Genomic DNA, 19,328 nt, shown 5'->3' with positions numbered 1-19,328 from the left:
AAAATTAGTTTGAAATTCAAAATTGGAGTGATGAATCTGTTGAGAATATGGCAGAGATAATTTTGGAGTGGAAGTCGTGAGTTGTGGGTTCTTGAACAATAAAATTTGTGGAGAAATTAGAGGAGTAAATTTAGGGGTGGGAAACTAAGGGTTTGGACTTCTTCAAAATAATGTATCCGGTAGTTTAGTTTTGTGGGGAAAATAGGGATTTTTGTATTTTTTTTTTAAATAGTAGGGAAATATTGTGAATATGTTAACTAAGTGTCTGTATTCTAGTAATTTTTCCTTAAAATTTCTCTTTATTAAATGGGCTTTATGTCCGGTTAGTTAAAAAAAAAAAAAGCCATACTAGTTGACATCACTTTGGAGTAAGAAATAAAATCTCAAATAGACCTTAGTCTATTTGCATAACCATACTTTGTTGTAATTATTATTATTTTGTCAATAAACAACCATTTCTTGATTTGTACATATTATCCATGTATAGTAATCACATTAATTTTCTTTATATTGTTCCAATTTCATGGTATGTCCCTAACACTGAATATTAGGGAAACGACTTGTTTGAATAAGTCCCCTACCCCACCTTTGACACTTTCCACTCCACACAAGTCTTTTTTTTCTTGTATATAAAAACTCTTTCTCTTAGTCTCTCTCACCCCATTTATATGAAATTTCTCTTTCCTTTACTAAACTAAAACACTCTTAATTTTCACAAAATTCAATTCCATGGCCTCAACTTCACCTCCCTTGAAAGATGAACTAGACATTGTGATACCCACAATTAGAAATTTAGATATTTTAGAAATGTGGAGGCCCTTTTTTCAACCATATCATCTTATTATTGTACAAGATGGTGATCCGTCAAAGACCATCATGGTCCCTGAGGCATTGATTATGAGCTCTATAATCGCAATGACATAAACAAGATTTTGGGTCCTAAGGCATCTTGCATTTCTTTCAAGGACTCTGCTTGTCGTTGCTTTGGTTACATGATTTCCAAGAAGAAGTATATTTACACTATTGATGATGATTGCTTTGTGAGTACCCCATCCCTTCTTTTCTATTGTATCTATCTTTTTTAGCATACATGCATAATACATAAACATGTTTTTTTTAACTTGGCTTCAATTGGCATCTCTGTCATTTAACTTTGGGTGTGCCAAATAGACACTTGTATAAAATTGAACAAATAGACCCTTACATGGCAATTGTGTGTCCTATGTGGCGCCCACGTGTATAATGTCACTTAGGACGTGTGTGTCTACTTATTCAATTTCATACAAGTTTAAGCGTATACTTGCACACACCCAAAGTTGAAGGGCATAGATTTAGCCCTTTTTATGACTATGGTGTTTGGACCAACTTTCACGCACCTCGACTAATTCCACGGGATACATGCCACCTCCCACCAGCAACAAATACCAGGTAACTCTGTCTACCATGACTAGGACAGATGAGACGAATCAACTAGTGTTTTTGTCTCTGCTGGGATTTGAACTTGATATGTCAAACCACTTCATTGACCGGACCGGCTACTACACGACATCCTTGGGTGCGGGGTTCGGAGTACATAGGAGGATCAAATACTTGTTCATGAGTATTATAACAATAACTTGATTTATGAATATAGGTTGCAAAGGATCCGAGTGGAAAAGATATAAACGCATTGGAACAACACATAAAGAACCTTTTGTGCCCATCAACTCCCTTTTTCTTCAACACATTGTATGAACCATTCAGAGATGGAGCTGATTTTGTGCGTGGATACCCTTTCGGCCTTCGTGAAGGTGTGCCAACAGCAGCTTCCCATGGCCTATGGCTCAATATCCCTGATTATGATGCACCTACTCAGCTTGTTAAACCTCTTGAGAGGAACACTAGGTTTGTTACGAATTTTGTTTGTCCAGAAAGAAACATTCTCTTTTAAAACGAATTGAAAAAGGAAGTGTATAGAACTCAGAAATTGAACAGGTATGTTGATACGGTATTGACAATCCCAAAGGGTACCCTTTTCCCAATGTGTGGAATGAATCTTGCATTCGATCGTGATCTTATTGGACCAGCTACGTACTTTGGACTCATGGGAGATGGACAGCCTATTGGACGTTATGATGATATGTGGGCTGGTTGGTGCTGCAAGGTTTGTAGTTGTAATTGTATTTTTTATAGTTGGAAGCTGGAGTTGAATGATTGATTGCTAATTAAAGAATTTATATTACAGGTAATATGTGATCATTTGGGATTAGGAATCAAGACTGGATTACCCTACATCTATCACAGCAAAGCCAGCAATCCATTTGTTAACTTGAAGAAGGAATACAAAGGAATTTTCTGGCAAGAAGAGATCATTCCATTTTTCCAGACATTAACTCTTTCAAAGGAGTTTACTTCTGTGCAAAAATGCTATATTGAACTTTCTAGGCTTGTCAAAGAAAAACTTGGCACAATAGACCCCTATTTTCTGAAGCTTTCAGAGGCAATGGTCACTTGGATTGAAGCTTGGGATGAACTCAACCCTCCTACTAAACATTCTTCCAAATGAAAATCACACAACTAATTCTGCAATTTATATTCTTTAAATATCAAAAATCAATAAGGGGATGATACTCCTATATATATTGTTTTCTACTAGACTACTATTGGCCATATAGCTTTCTAGCTGTCTTAAACTTGTAATGAGAATGAGGCATATGCTTTTGCTTTGTTATAAAAGTTGAATGTTACAACAAGGAATTTGCTGCTTCATCCTCCCTATTATTCAATTGTCGTTGGGTGACTAGCAGATCATGAAAACAACCTCTTGCGTAAATACACGGTAAGATCTCTTAGTGAAATGTACTGCCCTTTTATAACAAGATCTCTTACACACTTCACTTCATTATTATCTACTCTATTTCCAGTCTTCATTACCCACCCACCTCTACCTACTCGAAATCCTCTTTCGTTTTGCTAGCAGAATGTTGATATTAGCGATCAAAATGCCAGAAGAAATTAACTAAATCTATACCCTGTAGAACTACTTGTAGCAGAAATTACATAGAGAAACCACAGAGAACAGTACAACGATAACTAAGTTATCAAGGTTTAACAAATGAAACAAGAATATTTGTTTCAATTTATCTACATTGGGAGAAGGAAGGTGTAAGAAGTTTATTTCAATTTTATCAACATTGAAAATCTTGAGCTGTAATTGCAGACTTCAAATCCCACTAATGACTAACCAAACAAGATGCAGTAAGAGAAACTTCAGTCCGTAATCTTCCTTCTCTCTTTTGTCAGAAACAACACTTAGTGAACCTTAACAACTGAAAAATGGATCAAGTCATAACAACTATTGCCAGTACGACACTAGGTTAGGCTATTTTACATGGTAGTACTTTTTCTTGAGAAAACGAATGGAGAGGAAGAACAAAATTTTACACAGAAATTGGTAACTAGGACTAATATAAAAAAATAAACAAAAGCTAATAAAGGGGAATAGAAAGAAGAGATAGTCAGTCTACCTCCTTTAAGATTCAAAAAACTGACACAGATAAAATATCTACCTCCCAATTCCTACAAGCATTTTCAGAATCCTCTCTGCAAGGAAATGCAGAAGAAGAAACAGATTATGAGAAGATAAAAATTGGCTCCAGGGTAGTTTTGATAAGACATAAGGCCAAAACATAATTTATGAATCAGCATCTTCAGTCTTCTTACGCTTGCCTACAGGCCAGTGTTGTGAAAGGCGATCGCCTCGTCACCAATGGCGAGAGGCGAGATGACCCTTCATTGCCTATTTGCTTTGTGAAAAGGCAACACCATGGCGACAATGGCCAGAAAGGCTTCACCTTTTGTATTTTCTTAACAAAAAGGCGACCAATTCAGGGTTATAAAAGTTAAAAGGTAATTTTAGGGTTCTCTTTGCAAATTTGCACAGTTGCACTCTTAGACTGCGACTCCAACCAGTCAACTCAACTAGACTTCTCCGGCAACCAGACAGACTTTTCAGCGACTCCAGAGACTAACCAATACACATTTCTTCTTTTCTTCTTCATACTTCTTTTTCCTTCTTCTTCTTCAGACTTTAGAGTACTTCTACCTCTGTTTTTTTCCTCACTGTTTTGACTTTTGTTCTGTTTTTTTTCTCATTCAAGTTCTAAACTTTTAGTATGTACCATCTATTTTCAGTTTTTGAATTGAAATATTTGCTAATATGTTATTGCTATTGAGATTTTGATTATTTATATATGCAATTAAATACATTAATTTTTTGGTATTAATTGGCGCCGCACTTCAAAAAGGTGAGCGCTTTGTGGCAAGGCAGACCCTTGTTGCCTTTCGCCGTCTAAACACGGCTGCAGAGTTATCACTATCCTCAGGGTTGCTAAATATATTTACTTCTTTGGTACCCAAAAGAGACACATGCTTACCAGTAATCTGGCGACCTGCCCTGAGTTTTGGGCCCCAATGCCTTTCGGGATTAGGAAGGAAACGAGCAACCTTCTTGTCCTTTCCCTTGTTAGGGGATTCAACAGCCCGAGCAAAATTAGCCTGAAATGAAAATGATGCTGAGATGCAACTTCCAGAAACGAGACTGGTAAGCATATTACAATAGAAATCAGCTGTGTCGTCCCCAAGAATCAAAATATAATGTTCTTGAATTAAAGAACAAGTGAGCTACAACACAAGTTGACACATGTAAATTGGTGTACGTATATCCATGGAGGTTGCTAAGTTGCTCACAGCACAGGCACAGGTTGTTATTCACCTGAAAATCCTCCTTTTGGCCACACTTAAGGGGTAAATGATGGCGAGATTGTCATCAAAGAAAATCAAAATTTGAATCATGGTAACTTCGTAACAAGTATGGAAAATTGAGGTAGCAATTCTCGTAATGCTGCACTCAGATGATGGCCTGACATTGAATTCTGGGGAAGCAAAAGTCTCAGGAGATTTGAGCAAGAGTCAAGAAATTGGAATGTCTCAATCCATTAACCAGCCATTGCTGCAAATGTTGGAGCTTAAGAATATACAAAGCTAGACATTATCTATACTCCTAGCTAGCTTTAGAATAGTAAGGTCAAAGCTCACCTGCAGAACAGGTTCCTTGGAAAGAATCACAGTTCCAGGATGGTGAGATGGTTGAGCTTTCACAGGATGATTTTTGACCTGCACAAAGAATTTTAGTACTTGTTTCATTCACACAGAATACAAAAACTATTCACATGAAAACAAGCAAATGATTATTCATAATTATGAGATTAGGCTCTACAACAGAAACAACCTGACAGAAGTCAATTTTTTGTACAGAAACTTCAAGTTGCAATGAAATGTTACGAGTTACTTTTCCTTTATTCTTCATGGCTACTTTTTCTTTAGGGTTTTTCCTTTCTTTTCTTCTTTCATTTTCAAGGCCAACAAAACAAGAGCTGACAGAACAAGGAACAGTTACCCAGCAACGCATGATATCCCAAATGGTATGCATAGGAGCATCTGTTTTCAATCCCAAAGGATTCACATGAGTCCCTGATGTACGATATCCTGCATTGATTACAGCAGAGCGAAACATAACTGCTGAGGGAGAAGTGCATTTCAGTGTTGCAGAGATATTGTGCAAACTAAGAAATAGAGGAATATCAGGTAATTCCTGCAAATAAGTACACTTCATCAGTTACACATCCAATAAGAAGTCCAGCAGATCAGAAGTTCCCCACCCCAGCTTTCCTTAAAGTTTTGTGCAATGAGCATGACAGCAAAAGATTGATGGCCTAGTGGTTTCAAAAATGGGGGAAAAAAAGGGAGTGGGGGTTCATGATTGATTATCAAGATGTTAAACACAGTGAACTAAAAACAATTTACCAAAGGTTTACAAGAAGCTCTTTCATCAGCTTTAAGTTAAACAGCTTATGAAAACAGAAATAGAAATGTTATGAACAGAAATGAAATGAGAAAATCAACTATTAACCACACCTCTGAAACTGCTGTCAACATAGCACAGATTCGATCATACGCTGGATACTGTTCCTTCATAGATTTCACATCAGCAAGTATGGCAGCTACCCATTCTTGATCATGGATGGGTGCAGACCATATGGGTCCACCCATATTGAATTTTTTACCACAATCACTGCAATCTTGAGAAATAGCAGGGCCAAATCCAGGGTGGTATCTGAGGGTGTTACTCTAAAAAAGCAGAAAAGATTCAATAAAGATGTGGCTATCCACTTAAATGCGCGTTGAAACAATGTTTAGTGAGGATTAATTGTTACCAAATTCTACCAATGGAACCCATGATCTAAAGGAAAAAGGAGATGCCTTCTACACTGCACACATACAACAGCTACAGGTTTCCTACATCTTTCTTGCAATAAATAGATGAACTATCATTCTGACAACCAATCATTTCTTATCGTCCACAATAGACCAAGAAACCTAGAAGATAGCAGAATTAGAACATTTCCAACTAGAGAAGTTGCAGATTATACTGCCTACATAGGTTTTTCCATTTTCCAATATCATTGTCATTAACTTTGAATTTCCCATTTTAATCTTAATGAGATGATCTATAGTCACACAAATCTCTTTGGTTTATTTTAGACCACAAGTATCAATAGTCTTTTTTTCATTCTTAGCAAACACCTTCACATAAATTGGAACAGACAAGTTAAGAATGAAGAATATTATGAACATCTTTTGGAACTTCTTTACACTAAATTACCTACATATCTAGGCCATTCGGAGAGAATGAGCAGCTCAGTCCAGCAGAACCAGTTGTACAATGAAGAACAGAGATTTGGATAGGACACAAACCTTTGAGATAGTCCTCCCGACTGGCTGAAGATGGAAAGAATCGCACCCGTTACACTGATACACATATGAGAGCTTCAGAGGAGTATTCCTCATAGCACTTGCTGAACTATAGACAAATATTGAAATCTTTAACTTGACTATCAGAAGAGTACAACAATAACCTAAGCAAGACTGGGCTAACAGTTTAAGTCTAAAATAGAAACACTTACCTATAGATACGAACAAAAACACGGACATAGAAGTCCATATGAACAGATAATACTGGAACAATATATCTTTTGTACCGATTTGCATGGCTCTGGAATAAAAATAGAAACAACAATGAATATAAAAATTAAATGTGATGAATTGACAATTATGAAGGCCAAAAATTGCTGTTCAGTTTTAGAATATACGGAAAAGGGCCAAAAATACCTCTGGACTATCGGAAAAGGTTTAGATATATCCCTCATACATCTATTTGGCTAAAAATACCCCTCTATTCGAAAAGGTTTGTACTGATTTGCATGGTTCTGAAATAAAAAACAGAAATAACAATGGATATAAAAATTAAAGGAGTATTTTTAGCCAAATAAATGAATGGTATATTTAAACCTTTTCGGATAGTCCAGGGATATTTTTTTCCCTTTTCCGTAGAATATAGGAAATTAAAAATGAGAGTACTCCTAATTTAGTACATGAAATTTTCAAGTGTCAGGTCTTCCCTCTCTCTCTGTTAGAGTAACTTCAACATCCTACGGTACGTTATCTTGAACACTATACATAATGATAGAAATCACAGAGAGACACCAGATATCATGACATCCAACTTCATAACAGACACAAAATTTCCACAAAGCACGTACCTCAATGCAGGCAAGAAGGATCCGCAAAGCCATTTCATGGCAATATTTCCCTCTCAATGGATACGAGCCATATCTAGTTGCGCATGACATCAAGTAAGACATGTTCCATGATGAATAAAATTAGATAATTCCAGAAGCAAGAGAATATGAATTTACTTGGAATAGCATACTTCTCCATTTCCCCCGCATAACACTGCCAAATCAGTAGCAGTACACATCAATATCCCCCCATCTACAACTGATTGAACAGCAGAATCCAAGAACACAGATGGCGATCCATAAGGATCAAGATCAACCTGCAACAACAGTAAGCAGAAATATAAGAATGGTAGTTCATTTCTGAAGATAAATTAGACAAGCTAACTAAGAAACTTGAAACTAACTATACTGCATTAATTTTCCATGTTTATCAGTACCCAACAAAGGTTTTACTTGTTATAGGCCATTACTAGATGCACCTCTGCAAAAGGTCATTTCCATTGAAGAATGTTAAAATATGATAGTTAAGGGTATAATCCTACCACATCAAATTCTTTGGGATGGGTAAGCATATAAACTCGAGCATCAGCAAGGTGGGATTCCAGCTTTGAGCATGCCACAGAACCATTGAATCTTATGTTTCTCCTGCAAGATTCAACAGAGACTGCACAGAGAAGAAATACTCTAATGACAAACATGACAAAGTCAAATGGTGATAGAACAACCTTTATGTCTGTTCAAAATTTTAACTCTTGAGATTTTAGTTTGATACACATATCATCTTGCGGACAAGTCTAAAAGGATCTATCATTTAATGACTACATAAGATGCTTTCAATACTTCTAAATTCACAAATAGTGATCTTCTCATAAATATTAAAACTTTACAGGATCCACTTTGTTGTATCCACCAAGATTAGCTTTTCTAGGATTTAGAACTAAATGAGGAAATTTAAGCATGTTTCTGAAAACATAATACACATGTATTCCAGTCAGACGCTCACAATTAAGCTAGACATTGTGAAACTATTCATTGAAACATTTTTATTTCTGTATCACAATCTCTTCAATCCTATGCTACAATTGCTTCTCGCTTTTCCTCTTATTTTCTCTCCTTTGGTTAAGGAATGTGGGCAGGGCACAATGAGATTTTCTAATTCTAATTGCACCACATAAACGGAGTTGGAATCACCTTTGTCATTGTCAAGGGCCACAACTTGACCAATTCCTTCTACTTCACGTGCATATCTTAAAGCCCTCAATCCAGAAGCTGAAAGAGCCTGTTAAATAAATTGAAAGACAAATGTTGATCAATCAGTGCAAACTTCTACAGTGTATGTCTTCCAGAAGACATATTCAATAACCAGAAAGACTAACAATCAACATGAAATGACAAAGAAACCTCAAGAACTCGTGCTGGCTTTAGTTCTAGGTCTTTTCGCCTTAGGTTTCTGGTTTGCACATCTGAAATACTACATTGTTCATCTTGGGACATCTCTTCCAAGAGTTTACACCCATCACTGGACATTCCATTATGCTGGGAAGAATCAGCTGGAGGTTCCATTTCAGAAACTGATTCATCTGGTACCTTAGGGCAAGCCTTAGCTTGTCTGGCCAACATTGCTTTGTGCTCTAGCTTGCGTTGTGATATAAAGGTCCTCAAAACAGCAATAGACATATCTCTGTTGTTCACCTGGTGTTGATAAATTTTAACTGTCAGATCATGGTAACCCAAAGTGAAAAAGATGAGCTCCATTGTGGTGGCTACAACAACCCTTGAAGGTTATAGCACAAATCTTCCTTAAAATGTAATAGCATATCAAGAAGATACAAAAACAGAAAAGCAATTACACACATAGTTTTTTATTACTATATAAATACCGCAACTTACGCAAAAAAATCATTTAATGCCCAAGGAGATGGTTGAGTGACATAGGTATAGGAGAAGTAACCACCTGATATCTCAAGTTCAAATACCTGGTGCACACTCAACGTGAGTCCATCTGCTCCAACCATAACAAGACAGGTTTTCCCTACATCTGAGCTTGTATATTGGCAAGCTGACTGGTGGATTCGTGAAGGTGCCCACAAAAGTGCCATACCACCATCATTAGAAAGTATCTAAAAAACACTATAAAAACTCAACCAAGGTGTTCTTGCTTCTGACCACAAAAACAACACTTACCAGTTTGTGTCCTAACAAAATGATTGTAAGATTTGCCATCTCCATGTCTATTTCTCCCAATTTCTTACTCTCTCACACATGTTACACCAGAAGATCAGTGATTCAATGTCATAGATGTTCCATACATTATATCCCTCACTTGAGAGTTGAGACTTCCCAATATACAAAAAGTTGCTCATATGAGAGTGCTTTCAAACTTTGTCCTCATCCCTCTCCCTCCGAGTTTATTTGTAACACCTCATAACTCAAAGCTAAGGTGCGACTAATTCGGCGTTGATAAATCTAATTGAACTCTGGCGAATAAGGTAGTATCTAAGCCAAAAGACCAAGAAATACAGTGTACTATTGTGTTGGACCAAGACATAAGGCTCAAAATGATTCAAGATTCCAAAGTGCAACATTGACAAAAAGAGATTGACAAAAAGAAATAATGTTTTCATCTGCCAAGAGAAGCTACGGACTAGCACCACATCATATAGTCATGATAATACGTTTACTAAGCTTGTTGGAAGTGATTTAAGGTCTAAAGAGAGATCTAGCACTAACTCGAGTTGAAAGTCACACTACGAACAATTGTTCTGAATGAGTTCACACAAAGTCCAACTTCAAATAAGTATATCTCCCAAGATATAAAGAGTCAAGTGTTGACTTATCTATCAAATTAAAGTTTTTTGAGACTAGTTTCAATGAAACAAACTGCTCGTCAATCTGACCTCAGTACAAAAGGTTATGCGCATTTGACTATAGACCTATGCAGCACCCAAATGCATGCGATGGAGCATGCAATGCACTGACAAATGCATGTGGTGCATTGAAGATTTAAGTTAGTCAGAGTTTGTTTTATAAGCTATAACATTGGGAATTCATTTTTTTTTAATTTATTTTGATGACAAGGGAAATCCGCAGCCGCTACCCTTTGGGTGCGCACAAGGTAAAACCCCCGCTCCTATGCAATAGCTCGCAAACCACATAGGAGAGGTAACCCGCACTAGGCAAGCCTGGTGCGACGAGCTCGACCCAGAAGGCAAACCCCTTGCTTTCGCTGGCAAGGGGTTTCGAACTTGAGACCTCCAACATGGAAGTCCCAAACTCAAACCACTGGGCCACCCCGAAGGGTAACATTGGGAATTCATTTGGGGTGTTCTTGGAAGATCTTAGCAGATGTTTCTCCCAAATTCTCTCCTCCTTCCACTCTCCAAAGCCGAAGGAAAGTAATTGAACTTGGAAGTTAGCTCAATCTTCCATTCTAGCCAGGAAATTCACACAATCCATTCTTGGACTCTATGAACAAGCTCTCTCCTGGGAGAATTCAAGTAAAGAAGTTGTTATCTTCATCAACCAAGGTATTGTTCTTCTCATACTCTCGTATATGAACTGTATTGGCGTTTTAAAGTATGTTTTACGGTAAGGAGTTGCAGGACGGTGATCAGAAGCCGTAAGCCCAAGTTTTGCTATTTGTTTGAGATGGTTAGGGGTTGTTTTATGTGCTGTAAGGTGCGGGAGGTACTTGGTTGGCCTCATAAAGTTTTGTTGTGTTGTTGTGAGCTAGGTGTAAAGATATGGCACCTGGCCTAACTCAAAAAGCTAGCTCATGAGGGGAGGATTGCCCAAGCCACTCAAAACAAGGCCACAATCTCACAGCTATGGAACCCTCAGGGTTGGAATCTCATATTCAGGAGAGCTTTCAATGATTGGGAAATCGAGAGGGTCATTAATCTGTTTCAGATCCTCAATGCTTTCCCAGGCACCTCCAGTGAACCTGATAAGCCTATTTGGAGATGGCAAAGCAAAGGTGTGTTTACAGTAAAGTCATGTTACTACAGATACAATATTGGCCAAACACAGATCAGAAACTGGCCATGGAAGTTAATATGGAAGATAAAAATACCATTGAAGATCTCATGTTTTGCTTGGTTAGTGTGCAAAAGGGCCTGCTTAACACATGAAGTGCTTCAAAAGAAAGGCAAACAATTATGCTCAAGATGCTTTATGTGTGATCAAGATGCAGAAGTTAATAGTCACTTATTCCTTCATTGCAAAGTAGCTACAAGCTTGTGGAACATGTTTCTTGGTCTTCTTGGTGTATGCTGGGCAATTCCAAAGTCCACTAAGGACTTGTTCTACAGCTGGAAGGAGATAGGAAGAAGAGAGTCAAATGAAGATTGGAGGGAGTTAATCCCAGCCTGCATCTGGTGGTCCCTATGGAAAGAAAGGAACGGAAGATGCTTTGTGGATATGAGAAACAACATCCAGAAAATTAGAATGAATTGTCTTAGTCTTTTGTACTTTTGGTGTAAACAAGATATGATGGGGGATATAGAACTTTTTGCTGACTTTATAGGTAATTTGTAATCTCCCATAGGGTAGTTTGATATGCTCTGATGAGATTGTAAGTGACCTATGCTCATCATTTATTTGATGATGAGCCTTTTGTGAATACACAGCTACCTTTATCTCAAAAAAAAAACAAAGTCCATATAAGGAGACCACCAGTTCATTCCCCAACCAATGTGAGAATTTTACCCACTTTAACACCCCCTTTCACACCCAGGCCCAATTGGAGCGTGGACCGGGAGCCCAAACAGGGATGAATCTGTAAAGATATGGCACCTAGGCGTAACTCAACCCCAAAAACTAGCTCATGAGGGGAGGATTGCCCAAGTCCATTTAAGGAGACCATCAATCCATTCCTCAACCAATGTGGGACTTTTACCCACTCTAACACTAGGAAAGAAGAAGAGTGGTAAAACACTATTGTGAAGGGACTTTGGAGCTTTACGCTCGTCAAGTGTTCATCAAAATGCCTAAATGGCTTAAGCATATGTTTAGTTGTTAACATAAGTTCCTTATCATTATTGTTATAGATTAAAGCCGCGAGAAGTGTTTTGATCGTCTTAATACGCGATGGATTGGAATCGAGCTATGTAATGCTAAATCCTTTTTCCACTGTTATGGCATGACCTCTCAATTAAATGTTTCTCTTATATGAGTTTGTGAGGTCCTAAATGATGAACAACATGAGTGACCATGCTATATGCTTCATGCTTACACACACCATTCCGGTATTGTCGCTCCTATTGAGTCAAGCTTTTATGATCACTCTATATGGTCTATAATTTCTCTATTCGAGACATTCATTCTCCTCTATTATGAGATGTTTAAGTTCCTCTACTTAAGAGGTTAATGTTCCTCTATTATGAGATGTCTTAGTCCTTCTACTTGAGAGGTTCACGTTCCTCTATTATGAGATGCTTAAGTTCCTCCATTTGAGACGTTCACGTTCCTCTATTACGAGATGTCTAAGTTCCTCTATTTGAGATGTTCATGTTCCTCTGCTATGAGATGTATAAGTTCCTCTAATTGAGATAATAGTGTTCAACTATGTGAGATGTAGATATTCCTCTAAATGAGATGTCAGTATTACTCTGCATGAGATGTATAATGACTCTGAACGAGATGATAGTACTCCTCTACATGTGATGTATATATTTCTCTAAATGACATGTCAGTATTCCTCTACACATGAAATGTATAATTCTTTTGAATGGGATATCAATTTTCCTTTACGTGGATGTATATATTCCTCTAAATGCGATGCCAGAATTCCTCTACAGGAGATGTATAATTCTTGTAAATGAGATGTCAGTATTCATATAAGTCAGATGTATATTCTTGTAAATGAGATGTTAGTATTCCTCTACATGAGATGTTTATGTCTCTCTACGTAGATGTCCATAATTCCTCTATTTGAAATGTCCATGGTTCCTCTAAATGAGATGTCCATAGTCCCTCTGAATGAGAAGTCCACGGTTCTTCTACTTGAGATGTTTGTGTCATGAATGTCAAGTGAATCACTTACAATGTATGATAAACATAACAAAAGAATGTAATTTTATTGATTGACAAGCATGCCTAATTTTAAGAGCGCCTTCCATAATGTGAAAGGTGAAGTCTAAGTGTGGTTATGCATTAGATTGTCTTCTAGGCCCCCATTGATTAGCTAATTGATGAAATAATGATGCCTCTCTTAAATGTCTTATGTGGTTTATACTTTCATGCCATGATGCTATGTACAAAGAAGATTATGACTGAAACAACTTAAAAATCTGATAAGATACAAATGAGTATGGGCCATGAGTGCCATCTGAATTTCAACTTTGTATGCATATGATATTTGCCTATAAATGGTAGCAAAGACAGACCCCTAGAGTGACCATAGTGTATTTGATATCGTGTCAAGTCACGAGGCTCCAGAGTGGCCACAGTATATTTGATGTTGTGTAAAGTCACGAGGCCCCCATAGTTCCACAACATATTTAATGTCGTGCAAAGTCATGAGGCCCCAGAGTGGCCATAGTGTACATAATATCGTGTGAAGTCACGTGGCCCCAGAAAGGCCACAATATGTTTGATATTGTGCATTGCACAAAGCCCCCAGTGTGGCTATAGTATATTTGAATACTACACCTAGAGACTAAAGAAACAGTTAAAGTATAAAGATCCAAAATAAGTTAATGTATACATACCCAAGAAGAACTAAGTATAAAGACCCAGAATATGTTACAGTATAGAGATCTATAAGATGTTCCTCACACCTAGATGCTACAGGATGCTATATTTTATGCTTCATAATATGTTTTTTTTTTTTTTTTTTTTTGATTTGCACCGGGTGTCCGAGTCTCTTTGAGCCCCGACTAATCCCGGGGGTGCACAGGCCCTCGGCAAGGAGTTTCCCGCAAGTGCACCACGGTTAATTCAGGTTTTTACCCAGTCCGATGGCCCTCAGAAATTGTTTGCACCTGGTGGGTTTCGAACTTGAGACTTTGAAAGGGAGCAAACCCCAAGGCTCAAGTCAATTGCCAGCAGGCCAACCCCTGAGGGTTATGTTTCATAATATGTTACCACAAGATGATTCTTATTGCATTTAATTTTGTGCCAAGAATATAACAAATCACAATTATGTCGGTCTTGGATTATCTATGTTAAAGTGAAGTTATGTGTGAATCATTGCATTTTATTTTATTTTTGGTAACTGTGGAACATGTCAATCATTATATTTGACTAGCAGAGTATTGTTGAAACAGTATGTTAGCATATCCTCTACTTAATAGTAGGAGAATAATTGCTTACCTTATTGTACTGGATTAAGACTTCTATATACAGATTACAGACCCTATACTGTAATGTCAATGATCAATACTGCAAAACATATCTTCTTCTCGTTTATCTCAATGATCAATTCTTCAAAACATATCTTCTTCTCTTTATTTCTTACACAACATAATATTGGTATAGACTCAAATAGCTTCTACCTACTAACCCAGAGAACTTACACTGCCTACCAGGTGAACGGCTTCTTCTTCCTTTTTTCTTGTTGTCAATGATAGGTGCTACTCTTCTTTCGAGTGTCCAATGCCGCTCCTCTTTTCAATCAATGTTGATCCTACTTTCTTGTTTTCTCTCATTTTTCACATGGAATCAGAGCCTCTGTGATCTTGGTAAAGATAAGAAACTTTTGTCAACCGGTGTATATCAAGCCTTATGTCACCACTTCCGAGCCAAAGATTTATTTCCTTCATAATTATAGTGTTACTTCTTCTTTCCATTGGCCGTCCGGGAACACCCTCCATCTCCGGCGATTGTCCAATATCATGCTTTTTTCTTTTCTTTTTTTACTTTTCTTTTTTGATGACCGTAGTGTTTGGGCCAGTTTACGCGCACCTCAACTAATTCCACGAGATACTTGTCACCTCCCACTAGCAGCAGGTACCATGTAACTCTGTCCACTAAGGCTAGAACAGTTGAAAATAATCACCTAGTGTTTTTGGTCTCCACTGAGTTTTGAACATGAGACCTCAGGATTCTCAACCACATCATTGACCACTAGGCCACAACTACCATTTTCTAGTAAACCAATTTAGCCCCAACTATCATTTTTTTTCATCAATTTTTTGTGGTGACTCTCAAGAACAATATTTTCCAAATTTCTTCTCTTCTATATTCTTCACGGTACCAGAGTATGTTTATTGAGTCATAGTTGAGGGATGATTTTAGCCAAAAACTCGTTCTATATAAAGTGATTGTTTGGCTGATTCTGGCAGTTTGAATTCAGAGTGTACTCAATGCCAGGCATTTTAATTCAATGAAAATCTTTGAAGTTGAGCAATATCTTACAGCTTAACTCAAGGCAATGAGAGTAAGATAATCGGAAGATACCAAAATAGCAATAAAAGGGCCTAGTTTTGCACATAACGAAATCTTTTTTTAATCTAAAATTACCTACATTTCAATACGAGCAGAGAAGTTACTTAAAATGTTGAATGGAAAGCAAAAAAGAAGACCTGAGTTTTGTTGTAAAAGACTTGATTTGTAGCATGCATGAGAATCTCAGCTTCTCCTTCTTTAATAATGGTGTAATCTTTGAGATCAAAGGAAGTGTTTTTCAGCTGCTTCTCTTCATCCCCAATTTCCTCTTCACTGGACATACTGTGTTCCATTAAAATGGCGATGGCGAAGGCAAATGTTGTGCCAAATTGGCAGTGACTAGACCGGAGGCAGTTGTTGTGGCAAAAGGGGCAGTGACGAGAGAGAGTAGTTTACTTAATTCTTCTCATTGTATTGATTGATAGGGATACCACTGGCCTTCAACAACCAAACACCCTACTTCCACAATTTCATTCATATTATTTAGGGAAAAGGGTCAAAAATATCCCAAACTTTGATCTATTGTTTGACTTTACCCTTGCCGTTAAAATAAAGTTAATTTTACCTTTTTCGTTACTAATTTCACCAAAACTACCCCTCATTAGACGGAATTCCCAAAATTGACCCAAATTACCCGAATTTAAAAAAAAAAACCATATTCCCTATTTTTAACCCAATGACCCGACCCCTCTAGGATAACCCGATTAACCCAATTAACCCAATGCCATGTTACCCATTCCCACAACAACAACCCTTATTCCCACAACTTGCTCCCAATTCGACATGAAAATCGCCCAACAATTCAAAATCCATCTCCGATTTCCCGTTCCACGATGATTCTCACCTCTTGGCTAAATCGTCGCCGCTTTCGGCGCTACTTTTGTCTCTTTCTCTGCTCTCCTTTTCTTCTTCCTTTGTTTTGTGCTACTTTTCCTTTCATTTATGCTGCTGAAATCTGCTACCGTCTGTGTTATCGCCGCCGCAGTTGATCGTCGTGGAAATCGGAGGAGAGATTCGACGGCGAAAGCAGCGATGGGCGAGGACGACGTGAGGGAGTGGAAGGTAGTATAGATGGAAGTCAAGAGACAATGTTGTTGCGGAGGTATCTGGATGATCAACTGCTTCTAGTAATTGAATCTGTGTACAATTGGGGAGATGAAGAAGATGAAGATATGGAAGTTACAGATCGTAGAAGCCTTCTTCTGCAATGATAGAAGAAATCCAGAGGTCTTTGGTTTATCTCTTTTCCCCTATGGTTAGAATGGGTAAATGGGAATGGGCAACAGGGCATTGGGTTAACCGGGTTATCCTAGAGGGGTCAGGTCATTGGGTTAAAAATAGGGAATAGGTTTTAAAAAAAAAATAATTGGGTAATTTGGGTCAATTTTGGGGATTCCGTCTAATGAGGGGTAATTTTGGTGAAATTAATAACGGGAGGGGTAAAATTAACTTCATTTTAATGGCGAAGGTAAAGTCAAACAATAAACCAAAGTTGAGGGGTATTTTTGACCCTTTTCCCTATTATTTAAAAATTTGTTCGTGTTTCGCGTTATAACAATAATTTAAAATAAACCTTTTATAAATATAAAAGACCTATTCATGAAATATAACACTTGCAATACTTCAAGTTCATATGATTTTTTTTTCCAAAATTCTTAAATTCATAAGTTATAATAGTCTAGTGATAATCGAAAATAAGAATGAAAATAATATTTTTAATATATGATGTTAGAAAAATAGAAAATTAATGAATCAGAATAATTTAACAATCTAAAAGTGATTACTTTTAAATCTATAATACAATATGAATAAAGCTTGAATTTTGTAGGTTATCAACTTTTATTGAAAAATAAAATAAAAAACTAAAAGTATAATAATGCTATGAATGACCTAGTATGGACTAATTATTAATTTGCTTACCAACATCAAATTAATTGATTTGTTGTTTCATATATCTTTTTTCTGACATTCATTTAATCTAATTTCAAGGTCACTTTTTTTAATCTAATATTGTACATATCACCAACTGTAAATAAAGTTTTCATTTCAAAATTTTGATAGGCTAATAAATCAAGATTATTTTTTTTAAAAAAATGTGTTGTATAAATAGAAAAAAAAAACTTGCACAATAATATAATATTCATAAAAAGGACCATCCAACAAAATCACAAAATAATAATTAATTAGCGAAAATAGAAAACTTAATAGCAAATAACCTAAAAGATCATACTGATAAGAGGTAGTATTTAGGCATATAAGAGGTTGATAGAACTCACCATTTATACATGTGAAAGAAGTTGAAAATGAATATTATGACAAAAGTGAAGGGTTTTCACGTTTGCAATTTCAAAATAACTTTTTTTTTTAGACTCTACTCTAATGAAAATAAAACAAATAATTAAAAACTGAAACATTTCATGCATACTTTATTACTCTTAAATGAGTTTTTTTCTCTTTTTAATTGAGCAATGAATGCAAATAATTATCATAATTTGATAAATTAACTTCATTTTTAAGCAATTAGTTTAAGAAAAATATAAGAGAAAATATCAAAAATAAAATTGATACAAATTAATAAATATGTGGACTAAGAAGGATGTCACACCACCTCTTATACATTTAGCTGTATTATAACATATAGTTATCGATCTTTAGTAGAAGAAATAATCTAAGAATTCAAAAAAATGACCAATCAAATTCTATTTATATATTAAAAAAATACATTTTTTATAAATTTAATGACAATTAAATTTTTGAAATAAATAAAGAAATAAAAAAGTAAAAGAAAAAAGAAAGGAAAAGAAATGATTTAAGGAAATTACACTGTAACGATCGATTTCCGTCGTTATAGAAAAGCCAACGGGGAAAAATTTTGGACCGAAAAACTTTTTGGTAGTATCTTGAAATTCCCCAACCTAGTCCAAATTTGGACGAAATCGGAGTCAGTGAGGTCTAGGGAAATCTGGTAACAAACGGGAGATCAAATTATGAATTTGATCATATGAGTAGATAGCTAAGACATTAAGGAACCCATACGACTTTACGGAATCAAATTCGGGCGAGTAGAACTTTCGAAAATGATCTTAGCGTGAATGAGTATTTTCTGAATTTCATGGGATGAAGGTGTGTGGTGAAATGGGGGTTTGGAACCTTTTAATTTAGCTCTCTGTTTCCGTGCAAAATCTGAACTAATGTGCGACTATCATTAGTTCATATTTGTTTAACAACGATAACTAAATTATCAAGGTTTAACAAATGAAACAACAAGAATATTTGTTTCAATTTATCTACATTGGGAGAAGGAAGGTGTAAGAAGTTTGT

The 19,328-nt window shown here is 36.5% G+C and overlaps 1 protein-coding gene and 2 pseudogenes across 1 annotated transcript; 2 read left to right on the top strand and 1 right to left on the bottom strand.

The window, feature by feature from the left end:
• Positions 1-669: 669 nt before the first annotated feature.
• LOC125831922 (UDP-arabinopyranose mutase 1-like) lies at positions 670-2,693 on the top strand (annotated as a pseudogene).
• Positions 2,694-3,518: 825 nt separating this feature from the next.
• Positions 3,519-16,300, bottom strand: LOC125831919 (probable tRNA (guanine(26)-N(2))-dimethyltransferase 1). Its single transcript, XM_049511040.1, has 14 exons — positions 16,145-16,300; positions 9,021-9,311; positions 8,811-8,898; positions 8,162-8,283; positions 7,797-7,936; positions 7,641-7,713; positions 7,005-7,093; positions 6,796-6,901; positions 5,956-6,168; positions 5,438-5,632; positions 5,077-5,154; positions 4,312-4,536; positions 3,703-3,845; positions 3,519-3,582 (listed from the first exon to the last, which is right to left on the bottom strand). The coding sequence occupies exons 1-14, from the start codon at positions 16,298-16,300 to the stop codon at positions 3,519-3,521; spliced, it is 1,983 nt and encodes a 660-aa protein (XP_049366997.1).
• Positions 16,301-16,304: 4 nt separating this feature from the next.
• On the top strand, positions 16,305-17,218 carry LOC125831918 (uncharacterized; annotated as a pseudogene).
• Positions 17,219-19,328: the final 2,110 nt, after the last annotated feature.

This window comes from Solanum verrucosum, unplaced genomic scaffold (genome assembly GCF_900185275.1).
Source record: "Solanum verrucosum unplaced genomic scaffold, falcon-dt-bn FXZP01000554.1, whole genome shotgun sequence".
Classification (NCBI taxonomy): domain Eukaryota; kingdom Viridiplantae; phylum Streptophyta; class Magnoliopsida; order Solanales; family Solanaceae; genus Solanum; species Solanum verrucosum.
The sequence above is the reverse complement of the archived record's forward strand: the minus strand, read 5'-3'. Positions and strand labels throughout refer to the sequence as shown.

What these genes read in the sequence shown, in the direction of transcription:
- LOC125831919 (XM_049511040.1), bottom strand. Translation starts at nt 16,300, where the DNA reads ATGGAACACAGTATGTCCAGTGAAGAGGAAATTGGGGATGAAGAGAAG. An exon ending in AGCCAGCACGAGTTCTTGAG is followed by an intron (nt 8,899 to 9,020) that starts GTTTCTTTGTCA and finishes TTTATTTAACAG; the next exon opens with GCTCTTTCAGCTTCTGGATT. An exon ending in CCAAGGAACCTGTTCTGCAG is followed by an intron (nt 4,537 to 5,076) that starts GTGAGCTTTGAC and finishes TTTTCATTTCAG; the next exon opens with GCTAATTTTGCTCGGGCTGT.